Raw genomic sequence first — 14,920 nt, 5'->3', positions numbered from 1 at the left:
CAGACATCCTGGCAAGAAAGTAAAGCCAAGTATACATGGAGTTTAGTCCGTTCAACCAGCAAAAGTAATGTGGATGCAGGATCTCTCCCCCGCTGCTCTATTATATTCGGACAGCAGGGACGGAAACCACTTCAGACTATTTGACCAAGGGGGTATACAACAAAAAGACCCTCAGCACAGGCTTAGGAGCTTTATAAAAATCTGTCTTAACCTAGTGGGAATAAAAGGCTTTGGAGACACGTGGAAGTGAAATACAATGCCACACATCTGTGAGGTAAAGATGCCCAGGGAGCAGTTAAAAGCTCAGCATCATTCTACCAAGATCCTTCTTTAAAGCCATCATTCAGATTCTGTATGCATGTTAGTAATTTCCTGACCATGGGACTAGAGGATAGTGCCTGCTCTCTCCTTAGCAGGGTGACTAGTCCCCTCACTGCCCCGTGTAGCCTCATCTGGGCTAAAGCGGACATCATGTTAACATGCAAGGGAACAGTGGGTGGTATTGAGATGCTATCATGCCAGACTTGACACACGCCCACCTTTGTCATGTACTTTGATTTTTTACCAAGCCCCATGTCATTACAGCGGAAGCTTCGATTCGTTTAGTAGGTGCTGCAATGCACTGTACAGAAAATCTGTTTAGAAACCTGGGAGGAGGCATTACATAGAATGTGTTTTTAGGTACACTGAAGATAGTGGCCAATGCATAATATCCTCCTGGGTGCCCAGGTACCAATAATGCAATGGCCTGCATATGGTTTGTTTTATTACCTTTCTGCTGCTGCTCACATGTCCGGCATATTGCTTTATATTGGCAGTGCTCTTTTATGACCTGGGGCTTTGAACACATCCCTAGCACTGCCAACAGACCAATGTAAACACCAGCAGGAAATGCATTTCCTGGATACATTTTAAGTGATAGGTACACATTAAAGAGGCTCAGAGCTGAAAGGGGTTTTAAATGTGGAAGGGGTGTAAAGGTATAAGTAGATGGAATTGTGCAGAAGTGTGGAGAGATGGAAAAGCTGAAAGGGAGAACTAAAGTGTATGGGGGGGGGGGGGGGGGGGGGGGAGTGGATGGGGTTGCATTTATAGAGGATGGGTTAGGGACAAAGTGTGTACCTGTACTGCAAAAGGGGGTCATTTTGCAAACAAGTTTCTATATATATGTTTTTCAATTTAAATCTGTTTACTTTGCGCTGATGTGTTAGAAGACATATACTATTGTCTCTTTGCTGCCCAACTCGCTCTTCCCTGCTGTGTCGGTATTAGGGTGGTGACAAAACCTACAGTGCTGCCCATGTAACACCTACACACAAAATAAACATCCCTGTACTATCATTTTTGGTTTCTGCATAAAAAAAAAAAAAGAAAAAAAGATTGTAGTTGGAATGAAGGTAACAGGTCAGACTGATAGTTTTGTTAATCCTGGAGAACAGCTTTAAAAAGAACCCCAACCTGAGAGTCCACCATTACAAATTCAATAGATACAAAAAAAATTTAAAAAAAGGGGGGGGGGGGGGGGGAATAGAAGCTGTCAGCTTCCTCCACCACTTCTTGGGGTAAAAACAGGATAACATACATACACTGCACCCTTACAGGCAAAAAAGGTTGGTCACAGCAAATATTGATCTTATTTACTTTTTTCCTGTCCTAGAATAGAATTACTAAGAACTATTCATAGTATTCTTTAAAGCATTCCTGCTTTACCAGATTATGTTTTTCAAGTGCTTAAAAGTTTTCTGCAACACTTTCTTTAGGCTGCTTTCACACTGAAGCACTTTACAGGCGCTAAAGCACTAAAAACAGCCCACACATAGCACCTGCAAAGCGCCTCTCCTCCCACTCCAGTGTGAAAGTCCGAGTGCTTTGACACTGGATCGGTGCACTTGCAGGACGGTAAAAGTTCTGCAAGCAGCATCTCTACAGCGATGTAAGAGCAGTGTATATACCGCTCCTGAAGCGCCCCTGCCCATTAAAATCAATGGGCAGCGGCGCCGAACCGCCACTGCAGCGGCGCTTTGCGGGAGGTTTCAACCCTTTTCCGCCTGATAGCAGCCAAATAGCGCCGCTAAAATGCTGCTTTACCGCAGACACCCCCAAAGCCCCGGTGTGAAAGCAGCCTAAGGGTGAGTTAAAGAAAAAAAAGAAAAAAAATCTGTAGAAAGGGTTTGAAAATCTGTAGAACTTCCTGATGTCCAATTCAAATAAATAGTTTGCAGGCAAGAAAAAACAAAACCGAAAAACAACTTCTGCAGATACTACAAAGTAACATCCAGCAGCAAACAGCTGTGGAAATAGTCATGACTTTTTTTTTTTACACAACAAAGCAAACCATCCCCAAACCAGTTACACAAGGACTCTAAAGTGTTGCAACTTTGGTGAAAATGCTCCAAGTAGTATTATTATTATACAGAATTTATATAGAGCCAACAGTTTGTGCAGCACTTTACAACATGAGGGCAGCCAGTGTTACAATAGAATTCAATACAGGAGGAAAGAGGGCCCTGCTCCTTGGAGTTTACAATCTAGGGAGGGAGAGTCAAGTGAAAAAAAAAAAGGGTAATAACTGTGGGGGATGAGCTGATGGAGAAAATTAAAATATAGTTCGGTGTGAGTAGGACAGGTTGCTCTGAAGAGGAGGTTTTTTTTTTTTTTTTTTTTTTTAGGGACAGTCTAAAAGCTAATAGAGTATGAGATAATCAGATTGGGGTAAGGCGTTACATAGGATTAGAGAGGTTCTGGAAAAGTCCTGGAGGAGAGCATGGGAGGAGGGGATGAGGGACCTAGGGAGCTGGAGGTCTTGGGAGGAATGAAGAAGTTTGGTATTTTGAGACTAGGCCGGTGATGTAGCTGGGGGCTACGTTGTGAATGGCTTTGCAAGTAGTAGTTAGTATTTTGAATTGAATTAATTGGGTGAGTAGTAGCCAGTGGAGGGATTGACAGAGGAGTAGCAGATACAGAGTGATTGGTAAGGTGAATGAGTTTGGCAGCAGCATTCATGATGGATTGAAGGGGAAATCGACTATAGTGTCTATTATACTGTACAGTATATAGTGCCTATTATACTGTAGAGGTAAGCCAATGAGACGTGAGTGGCAGCAGTTGAGGCGAGAGATGACCAAGGGGTGAAGAGCTTTGTTGTGTCATTGGTTAGAAGGGGGTGTATTTTGGAGATGTTGCAGAGGTTGAGGAGTAAAGATTTGGACAGCGATGGGATGTGACCACACCTAGGACCTTGGCATGCAGGGATGGGCTAGCAGTTGTGCCATAGATTTTGACAGAGATCAGGGGGAAGGGGCACTATGGGGAGGAAAATGTGATGCTCTCCAACTCCTCTTCACAGGATGCCTTGCAGTTTGTGAAAAGAATACATGACAATTAAATGGCTGAGGTGTAGAGCAAGCAACTTGCTATGACAACTGTATTAAAGCTTTGACTAAGTTTGGTGCTCACAGTAAAATGCTGTATTCACAATTGCAGGTTCGACTAAATGCAGCAGCAGTCAGGCAAGGGACAATGAGTGGAGATATTTTAGTTTAAGTGGAACTTGCGCTACAGGAAAAAGTAAGCTTATCTAATTTGCACCACTTCTCGCATGGAGGGTCTTCGGTATGCATCACAGAACTTTACTCTACTGAATGAAAATCTGTAAAAAGTTGGTTCTATTACCAGAAATCATAGGTGTGTAGACAGTTCAAACTTTACCCATAACAACTTGATTTAAAAAAAAAAAATTCTTTAGCAAGGAACATGCATTACACAATTATTCTACCAAAATGTTAGTGCCTTATACATTTCCTTCAGCATTGCTCCATTTTTTTCTTGTTGGAGACCACCATTTTGCTAAAGCCCAGATCCCCTGAACAGCAGAAAATCATAAAAGCAGAACTAAACCCATTGATTTAACGGTTCTAAAAAATGTTACATTTCTGAAAAGTCAGGCAGGAATGCTGTCACATTTGCTTGTGTTCTCAATCAAACTGTCAAACCATCATATGGCTGGTATCAGAATTGATCACATGTGCACAACCACGGTAGCTACAGATCAAACAAAAGCAGCTTCTGTGGTTGTAAATAGGGTTTAATTCTGCTTTAAGGCTGTCAACAGATCCGCCTCTTCAAATCTGGCAGTGCCTAAAAAAATGGAGAAAAATTGAGCATGTGCAGAGCAGGGTGAGACAATGTATCCAGTATAGACACTTATTTTTAATGTTTTACATTGCTATACCTGCAAAAGTGGCCAGCCTGAAGTGATCTAGCAGGACTTCGTTTTCTGACTAAAGTTCTGATTTAAGAATTCATTGGCTGCATTTTTTGTCCCTGTGTCATGGCTTAGTAGCCAATGAAACCAGCACCTTAACTGGCATTTTATTAATGCTACCAGCGTCATTCACAATAAAATTGGATCACCACTGCCATCTTATCACAAGAATAAATGTGCTCTGCACACCAGAGTAGCTGATCTAAATACCTTTACAGCAACTTCTGCACTTATTTCTTCCTGTGTTTCAGCAAGTCGTTTCTTCGCAAGTTCAGTTCTCCTGTCACACTCCGCAATAAATGACTCCAAATGATCCATAGCCTAAAAAAGAACAAAAACCTCTTCATAAGTGTTCTTTGCACCTAAACTGCTCACCTAATGTAATCGTTACAATTTCAGAAAAACAACCACCCATGCTATGGCATAACTTAATATTAATGGCTACAGATAGCTCTCCACAGTCATGCACAAATTTGTCTTCCTATGGTTTACAAAATCAGTTATGATGATGCAATGGTGTGGACAAGCATATACACAGCATGGCTTCCACTGAAACCTAACGATCTGAAAAGCAGGATGGGCATAGACATATTTTAAGCTGCATCTCAGCAGCTCTCAGGTTTAGAAAGGGAGACATTTTGGTCAGATTTTAAATTCTAAAGCAACTTAACATAAAAAAATAATTAAAATTAAATTTGGTTTACACTGAAGTTATTAATACAAAACATCCAAAAAGATTAAAGCATTTTAGCCGATTTCAACTATATGGGTAACATTTTGTAGCCAGCAGAAAACAAACAAACATTCACTTGAGGCAAATCCATATTTTTTTTTATGCTATGGCACTTTTTACTGCTCAATGTACTAGGATTCATGCTCACTAATCACCTGGGTTTAGGGTTACCGTTCTCTTCCCGGCAGTCAATGGCACATTTTCATACTATGATCTTCAGACTGCGTAGTTTGTCTTAGTAGAAAACTTTTACCCCTACCATCTCTAGAATTAGTGACAGTCAAAATTCCAGATAGTGACTGCAATCCTCTGATAGATAAAACAGTAATAGCTGTAAGGGAAGTGTACTTACATACAGGCTGCTTTTACTCACATAATAGTGCACATGTATACTGGCCATATGAATGTCCTTTTGCATTTGCAGCATCTGTTAACTGTTCACTAATGACACAGAAGTCATAAAATAATCAGTATAAAGTATTGTGTATTAAACTGACACTGCAATATATAGTCATTAAAATAGTGGGCATTATTACAAAAGTAAAACTACATTTTTCAAAAGAATTACATTCCAAATGTAAAATTATGATAGATCATTCACCAAAAACCACAAGTACTCCAGCATAATGCTGACTGACATCAGCTTTTTCTGCAAATCACAAGTTTGGTGAAGCTGCGGTGGTCAGCAAGCAGAAGCAGTTATGTGTAAATGTTACATGTGCAGGTTATTTATTACCTTTCACAGAGAACACAGAGCTACCCCTGAAAACACATCAATCTAGTCTTTCCCTCAGGAGGTTGGAGTCTTTACGTTTAGGCATCAGCCAGGACCAACATGTACTTCCAGAAGGAAGATGGTGGCCCAGTGATGACACCACATGTCTCACACATCAGGCCCCTAATGCTTCCTCACCTGGTGAGCTGCAAAAAAAGTTACAATGTTACAACTGGTGTGTGTGTGTGTGTGTGCACACCTAGGTTCATACGGATTCCTGTGCGTTTCCTGCATCACAATCGCACTGTTCATGCAAACCGCTACAGGTGTCAATGTTAAGTTAACGGAACCCCAAAAACTGTTTGCAAACGCAGCGCAATTGGCAGAATCAGATCACACGATTCCAGTGCGGCAAAAAAGGTGCATGCACCTTCTGCGTGCGGGTCAGTTTGAGCCATTAAAAATGAATGGGCTCAAATAGCACTGCAAAGAATCGCATGTTATTTGAACAGGATTGCGGCACGGTTCCTCCTGTCCAAATGACATGTGGGTTCGCAGCATCGTACCAGTATGAACCTAGGCTAAGAGATTTATAACTGCTTCCTGTTGCCTACCATAAAACCACTCACTTTTCTAAAGCTAAGCACAATCACTTAGCTCTGCTATATCACGAAAAAAGTGTTAATGTCAGCCAAACCTTTAAAAAAAAAAAAAAAAAGGAGAAGCATGGGCCGCCCCACCCCCCATTTATACTTACGTAGGTGCATCTGTCCTCTGGCATCCCTGCACTGAGAACCGAGCGACTGAACACAGCCGATGGCTCAAATCTCACAGATCACCAAGCGGAGAGCTGCTGACTGTCAATCAGCCGCTCTATCTGCTCCTTAACGTTCACTGGAGCATCGAGTGGCCATCTCAGGCTCTCGGAGGCTCGCTGAGGGGCTGAGACAGCATCAGTCCGGGCATCTGGCGCATCCAGACTTTGTTGTGATGACGTGGTGCTTGGACTGATCCTGGTGACGTTAGCAGAGTGGATCTCTGATGAAAACGGTTCACAGGAGTGCAAAACAAAAAATTGCACTCCTGTGACCCAGAGGAGATGCCAAAACGATCTCAGGCCAGACCTCCCTTTTAAATATGCATTTAAAGCAGAGTGCCACTCAAAAGTGAAAGCTCTGCTTGTTTGCTTCCTCCCACCCTCTGGTGCCACACTTGGAACCTTTCGGGGGGAGGTGAACAGGTACCGGGTTTTGACAAGCACCTGTCCCCAATTCTGGGTGACCTGGCTGCAGCGAGATGTACGGAGGTCCCCCGGAAGTTCAGCCTTCCACATTCTTCCTCCCCCGCACCAGTAAGAAAGCACAGCGTGCTTCATGCATTTGCAGTAGGGAACAGACCGCAAAGCCAAAAGGCTTCACTGCCAGTTTCCCTTACCACAAATGGCGGCCTCAGCTCCTTTGAGACAATCGCAAAATCGCATGAGGTGCTGACATCCCTGGACACGCAAGTGTTCTGATATAAAAAAAAATCAGAAGCTACAGTATTTGTAGCTGTAGACTTTTTTTTTTTTTAAAGTGGGGGACAAAATCTAAAACAGGACTGTAACGAGAGCAAAAGAATGCCGTCATAGGTTCTAGCCTTCCCCATCTCTGTACAAATGTACTGATTTGTCCACGTTGGAGTTTTCCCCCTTACTTATCTTGACAATGTCGTCACCAGGACAAGTAATGAAAGGCAATCTCCGTAAAAGTCATGGAAAGCAGTAAAACTTGATTAATGTTCTTTTCCCAGTTTTTCTAAAAAAAATTGTTTTTGGTTGGAGATACAAGTTTGGGGAACACTTGTAACTGTTACCCTGCCCCCCCCCCCCCCCCCCAACCAATCTGAACTCTTTTCAGATTAATTCACGTCTAGTAACTGGAGAGATTCTACAAGAGTTTCTGCTGCAACCATGCCATTTTTCCCCAATTTGACTTATTCAGTATTGATTCAAAGTAAAGAAGTAAAAGCAGTAACATGTCCACCAGAAAAATACAATTAGGCCTTGTGCACACGGACATAATAAATTACTGATGTTTATGCTGAGGATCTTGTTGGCGTGTAAACGTGCGTATGTGTATGCATGCGTAAAGTTCTTCATCCTCCTCTTCTAGTTGCCAGTGTTGCAATAAACATGTATACATGCCATATACACACACAAATGCGCATAAATTACTGAAATCAAACTTAATTTTATTTTACGGTTCTGTGTTCACTGCATTACTACTGATCTTTACACAGCTGGATGCACTTTGCCAACAATGATTGGTCTTCAGATCAGGCCTTTTTTTCCCCCTCGTGTGCAAGAGGCCTTAAGTAAAAATGCGAGACCCAAGGCATGGGAATACCCCAGAATAATGTGCTCTGGTCACTAATAGCCAATACAATTGAAAACATTGAGAAACTGGATTTTTTTTGTTTATTCAAAAGAAATCATATATATATATATATATATATATAGCACCTTTATTACATTTTTTTCTCAACTAGTAAATGATTTGGGTTTTATCTGCCTTAAGTCGCCTCTGCCCCCACCCCCTTAAAATAAATATGGCACATTTACTTGTTCACTGGCTAGTAAGCAGCAAAGACTTGCCACTTAGATGCACATGCAAGTCATCAATATTCATCTACATCCAGTACACATTTGTTTGCAATAGCACTATATGGGGCCCACATCTTGTTACAGGTATATCAGACAGCTACAGGTGTCTGATTAGCTATTGTGTGTAAGCTTATAGAACACAATGACTTAAAGATCACATCATGAACAAAAAAATGAAATAGAAAAAGGGGGGGGGGGGGGGGTACACAAACTTATACTTTGACATTTTTTGGTCAGTTCTGAGAGATTGGCAGCTAGAATTTGGAACCAAGCAGATCCATGGCAACTGCATAGCAAATTGGGATAGCCAATAAAGAATACTGTCTTTCACATGCAAAGAACAACAGGGAACTTATGTTTTAGATTTTTATTGTATATGCGAGTGTGACCAGAGCAATGAATCTTAAAATCTTAATGTTTTCAAAGGATCATTTAACATTCATTTCTCTGTATTTCTAATATGCTCACACAGACACATTAAAACGCATGCCAGGTTTCCCACTCATTATTGCAGCACAGTGATGGTGCTTTACTGTTCATCGCTCTATGACACTCTGTATGCTCAGACTGAAATACTCTCCACATGGCCTTAAATAATTTTATGATAGCTAGCCAAAGGTTGGGGACTCTACAAATAAATTCCAAAAATCAGGAAATTTTGAACAATTTTGGTGGAAAACAATACAATTTCATAGAAAAAAAAAACAATAAAAGAAAAAATATACTGAGATAAGTGTAGAAAAATGGGGTTGATTTACTAATTGAGTAGAGGTTGTTGACATAACAAAATGAATGTTCACCTGAAGTACACAATCATGGAAGAGTGACGCCTTGAATTTTGTTGGTATACTGGTTGATTGAGTAAAAGCAGCTATGCCTTAATTACTAAGCTTGGTGAATATTCACTTTGCAATGTGAGCACTGTATTCCTTTAGTAAATAAGCCCCACACTATCCAGTGAAAGATAAGGTATTGGTGCAATAAGATAAAAAATAAAAAAGGAAAAAAACTCACATCAAGCTCAAAAAACAGATCTTTCTCCTTGCTTGCAATCTCATAGTCCGCGCGCAGTGCCAAATCGTGAATCTTGGTGCACTCACCCAAATCCATCCTCTGTTTTAAAAAAAAAAAAATATATATATATTTTACACACACAAATACATTAGAAACATTTAAGGCAAGCCAAAAAAAAAAAAAAAAAAAAATTTTTATAAACACATCTCATAGGTTTCATCTAAAAGAAAGATTACAGCGCCAGGGTTATGTACATACAGAGTAGAGCTGCACAATTCTGGATAAAATGAGAATCATGATTTTTTTGCTTAGAATAAAGATCACGATTCTCTGCATAACATCTTTCACATTACTGTATACAAAAAAATATTGGGCTAACTTTACTGTTTATTTTTCTTAATTCATTCACGTGTATTTTTTCCCAAAAAATTATGTTTAAAAGACTGCTGCGCAAATAGAATGTGACAAAAAATGATATATACACACAAACACATAGTAGGCCTGGTCTTTAAGTGGTTAAACTGCTCATTTGCAGAGCAAAGTTGATCTCTGATCTAAAAGAACCAAAATGATAGAAAGTTTTTTTTTATCTCAGCACTGAACAATGTTGTGAAACTGCAGACTGCCTTTTTTGCCATCTCTGAGCAGAGAACGTCTCTGCACTTGTTACATGAATTGTGGAAATGCTGGATTAAGATTGTGAGAGGGAGGAGTCGAATCGTGATTTAACGATTACTCGTGCAGCTCTAATGCAGAGCAGAATCTATCTTGGAATCCACTGAGGGACGCAGGTAGACTAAACCTACGGGCAAAAAAATAAATAAATAAAAATTTGCATTTGCACGAGTATCAGTACCTGTTCAAATGCACCGATACCTGAAACTGATGCTTTTAGGCTTTGTTCTTAACCAATGATTTATTCAGCTGTCAGTGGGAGTCCCCTGTGGACAGCTGAAGTGTTAAAGGCGGCAATTAGAGATGTAAAAAAAATTAATAAATTTTTTTTAAAAAAAGCAGACGGCCAATGCTTAACATTGCTCAGCTGCTGAAACACCAAGACAAAAAAAAGAACGTCAATCTGCAGATGAAGTCCATTTAAAGCAACCGGTCAGGGGTAAAAAATATATATATGTAATTGTGTGTTTATTAAAAAAGTTTTAACCCCTTATTAACCCTTAATTTACTCCAATTAGCCATGCACCCCAGCCCAATAGGCTGGCCTTGTATGAATTTTCCAGAACACAGGAAGGAGGACTTTCCGCAACGCTACGGCTGAATTTCTGAGCTTCCAAGCCAGGGACAATTAACCTGTCAAAAGACAGGACTCATAAGGACAACATTTTTTTATTGTAGGGGTCTGGTGGAAAACCAGGCAAATGGAACAGCCACAAAGGGGGGGGGCTACCTCCAGACTCAACTTTCATGCAGAAGCTGACAACTTCTAGACAAAAATAAATAATAATAAAAAAAAAAAAAAAAAAAAAAAAAAAAAAAAAAAAGGTCTGGGATCAGAGAGCTGGAAACATCTTGGGGGGGGGGGGGGGGGGATGGCTAATTGGGGCGATGTAGCAATTCTGGCCTGAGCTAGCCCCATAAATAATAAAAACATATACTATATATAATATATATATACACACACATACACACATACACATACACACACACACACACTCATTGTGACTATATTCTTTGTACATTTTGGAGTGGTTTCCAAAAATATTTAAACCATTGATACAAAATTCTGAGCTGTGTCTAGAACTAGACAAACACTCCAGGAGAAGAGTCAGTTTCAGTGTGGATTTCCAGGATCCGTCCCAACAGTCAAAGCTACAAGGTCTGACAGAACTTGTGCCAACTGTCCCTCAGACAGCAGGCCATCTAAGTATCCCAGAATGGGGATGCCTCAAAAACACAGCAAGGCCAGCAATCTACAGAAGACAGGCAGAAAGTTAGAGCCTCAAACTAAAAATGCAGGAGCAGAGGCCAAGATTTCATGTTGCAGATGTCGGCTGTATCAGCGGGGACTCTGCAAGTAGCAGGTTGCGAGCTAGGGCACCCAGTGCAGAGAATTGTGCCCCCGGTGTCTAGAATGCCAGTTTAGGGTATAAGCTTGACTCTTGAGTACCTACAAAAGCAAACCAACATTAACAGGTCTGTCGAAGGCTAGAGCTGACTGCAGTCACAGTAGGCAGGCAATAGAAATGGTTCGAAGACTGCAGAGCAACACGCATCACTCTAGAGCAGTGATGGCAAACCTTGGCACCCCAGATGTTTTGGAACTACATTTCCCATGATGCTCATGCACTATGCAGTGTAGTCAAGCATCATGGGAAATGTAGTTCCAAAACTGGGGTGCCAAGGTTCATCATAAATGCTCTAGAGGAGGATGGCACTCAGTTCTCCAGCATTACCCTTCTTTTGGCAAGCCTAGCTGTCTGAAAAAAGAGGTAACTCCCAGTGCTCAGCCTACTCAAAGTAAGTCTACAGAGACAGGAAATGCACTGCACTCAGGCAATGCCAACAGCTCTGGACCTGGAGGGCACTTTGCAACTAACTTGCTTTCAGATGAGGGGTCAAAAAAAGCATCTGTACATGGAAACTAGTACTCAAGAGGGTCACTTTCGGGCCAGCCTCACAAAGTCCAGTCGGGCCTGGTTACAGCATTCCAAAAACCACGGTGAGGATAGGAGACTCAGGAAAGGTGGTAGAGAAGAATCTTGAGTGAAGAAAAAAAAAAAAAAAAAAAAAAAAAAAAAAGATTCTAGCAAAAAATAGGTTCTCTTTTCTTTACCTTTCCTTGGAGAAGTCTGTATCTCCTAGGAAACCAGCAATAAAAAAAAAAAAAAAAAAAATTACCTTTAGTGTCACTTTAAAGTGATACTAAAATCAGATCATCCCCTGTTATGTTTTTACATACTTCACCGCAATTTTCAGAAACTGGTAGACAAAAATATTTTGAAAAACAAAAAACTCAAGATACATAACCAATCTCTCAAAATTGAATACAGTTAATTTAAAACTTGTTAATTACCGTTCCTGCAAGAATGTCATGAGGACAACAATCCAGAAGATGACTTTTGCAGACACGATCGTCTGTAAATTTTACACGCTGACGAGTCTCATCACCTACAAAACATTAGAAAGCTTTTCATTAGAACAATTGTACCAGGAATATATTCAGAACAGTGAAAGTATAGTAATGGCAAGGACATAGAAAGCACATATTACAGACATTTGCACATTAATGTATACCCTTACAATGAACTTCTCTAATGTTTGTTAAGTAGACAACTGAAATTGTTAAAGATAGATAGGTTAAGAGCACCCAAGGGGGAATAAATAAAAATAAACATCAGCTAAAAAACTCCAATATAAGAACTACAAAAAGGAAGGGCTTATGTATGATTAGGGCTGTACATTGCCAAGATCAGTGTATATCTGTGGTAGGTACGGCTGACAGTAAGCCTGTACAACTCCATGACCAGCTGACCCCGTTACATAGTAGGTGAGGTTTGGGAAAAAAAAAAAGACAAACTATGTGCGATTATATGTCAGTATTACATGGTATAGCCCTGTATGTTGTGGTCCCTCAGGTGCTTATCTAATAGTTTTTTTTTTGTTTTTTTTTAATTATCGACGCTTCCCACTGAAACCACCACCACCTGCGGAAGGGAATTCCACTCCTTGCTGCTCTTACAGTAAAGAGCCCTCTGTAGTTTAAGATTAAACCTCTTTTCTTCTAATTTTAATGAGTGGCAACGAGTCTTGTTAACCACTTTCAGACCGGACCATTTTGCTGGTAAATGACCAGAGGTCTTTTTACAATTTGGCACTGCGCTGCTTTAACTGGTAATTGCGCGGTCATGCAATGTTGTACCCAAACGAAATTTGCGTCCTTTTCTTCCCACAAATAGAGCTTTCTTTTAAAGGTATTTGACTGACTCTGCGATTTTTATTTTTTGCGATATAAATGTAAAAAGACCGCAAATTTTGAAAAAAAATGATATTTTCTACTTTTTGTTATTAGAAAAATCCAATAAACTCAATTTTAGTCATACATTTAGGCCAAAATGTATTCAGCCACATGTCTTTGGTAAAAAAAAAAAAGTCAATAATTGTATATTTATTGGTTTGCGCAAAAGTTGTCACATCTACAAACTAAGGTACGTTTTCTGGAATTTACGCAGCTTTTAGTTTATGACTGCCTATCTCATTTCTTGAGGTGCTAAAATGGCAGGGCAGTACAAAACCCCCCCAAATGACCCCATTTTGGAAAGTAGACCCCCTAAGGAAATTGATAAGTGGCATGTTGAGCCCATTGAATATTTTATTTTTTTGCCTCAAGCGATTGAATAATGACAAAAAATTTTTTTTTTTTTTTTTTTTTTTTTTTACACAAAGTTGTCACTAAATTATATATTGCTCACACATGCTATGGGCGTATGTGAAATGACACCCCAAAATAAATTCTGCTGCTTCTCCTGAGTACGGGGATACCACATATGTGGGACTTTTTGGGAGCCTAGCCGCGTACGGGGCCCCGAAAGCCAAGAACCGCCTTCAGGTTTTCTAAGGGCGTAAATATTTGACTTCACTCCTCACTACCTATTACAGTTTTGAAGGCCATAAAATGCCAAGATGGCACAAAACCCCCACAAATGACCCCATTTTAGAAAGTAGACACCCCAAGTTATTTGCTGAGAGGCATGTTGAGTCCATGGAATATTTTATATTTTGCCACAAGTTGCGGGAAAAAAAAAAAAAAAAATTTTCATTTTTTTTTTCACAAAGTTGTCACTAAATGATATATTGCTCACGCATGCCATGGGCATATGTGAAATGACACCCCAAAATAAATTCTGCTGCTTCTCCTGAGTACGGGGATACCACATATGTGGGACTTTTTGGGAGCCTAGCCGCGTACGGGGCCCCGAAAACCAAGCACCGCCTTCAGGCTTTCTAAGGGCGTTAGTTTTGAAGGCCATAAAATGCCAAGATGGCACAAACCCCCCCCAAATGACCCCATTTTGGAAAGTAGACACCCCTAAATTTAGGGGTACACTAGTGAGACTAGGTAATAAATGGCGGGTGCCCTGAAACTATAAACAAATAACTAACCAACCAGCGTCACCTGTAACAGTTATATGGTGATCACTGGTGAAAGGGTTAACTAGGGGGCAATCAGGGGGCTTTATGCGGTAGTATATGGGGGTCCCTGGCGCTATAAAAAGCTGCGGCGAACCTAAATACCTACCTGCCTAACTAGCGTCACCTGTGACACTAATACAGCGATCAGAAAAACGATCGCTTATTAGGCTGGGTTCACACTGGAGCGATGCGGGAACGCCACGAATCCGCGGCGGGTTCCTGCATCGCATGCCTCCCGGCAGCAGTTCACACTGCCCTATGCGAACTGCTGGGAGTGTCAGTGAAATGTTAATGACACCCCCAGATCAGTTCGCATATCGCAGTGCGATCTGCAAACTCGGATCGCATGGTGTGAACACCCATGCGATCCGATTCTGCTGCGGACCAAAAAAAGGGTCCCGT

At 40.7% G+C, this 14,920-nt stretch overlaps 1 protein-coding gene across 1 annotated transcript in view; it reads right to left on the bottom strand.

Moving 5' to 3' along the window:
- The window catches only part of LUC7L (LUC7 like), a 64,377-nt gene that overhangs the window by 37,791 nt on the left and 11,666 nt on the right, over positions 1-14,920 (bottom strand). The window contains exons 2-4 of the mRNA XM_077448782.1: positions 12,402-12,496; positions 9,371-9,469; positions 4,475-4,585 (exon numbers count right to left, since the gene is read on the bottom strand). Of these exons, the coding sequence (XP_077304908.1) occupies positions 4,475-4,585; positions 9,371-9,469; positions 12,402-12,496 (305 nt within the window). The remainder of the gene's footprint in view (positions 1-4,474; positions 4,586-9,370; positions 9,470-12,401; positions 12,497-14,920) is intronic.

Source organism: Lithobates pipiens, unplaced genomic scaffold (assembly GCF_037356315.1).
Source record: "Lithobates pipiens isolate NorthernLeopardFrog02 unplaced genomic scaffold, aLitPip1_a1.2 Scaffold_22, whole genome shotgun sequence".
Lineage (NCBI taxonomy): Eukaryota > Metazoa > Chordata > Amphibia > Anura > Ranidae > Lithobates > Lithobates pipiens.
Note: the sequence above shows the minus strand (reverse complement) of the source record. Positions and strands in the feature narration are given on the sequence as shown.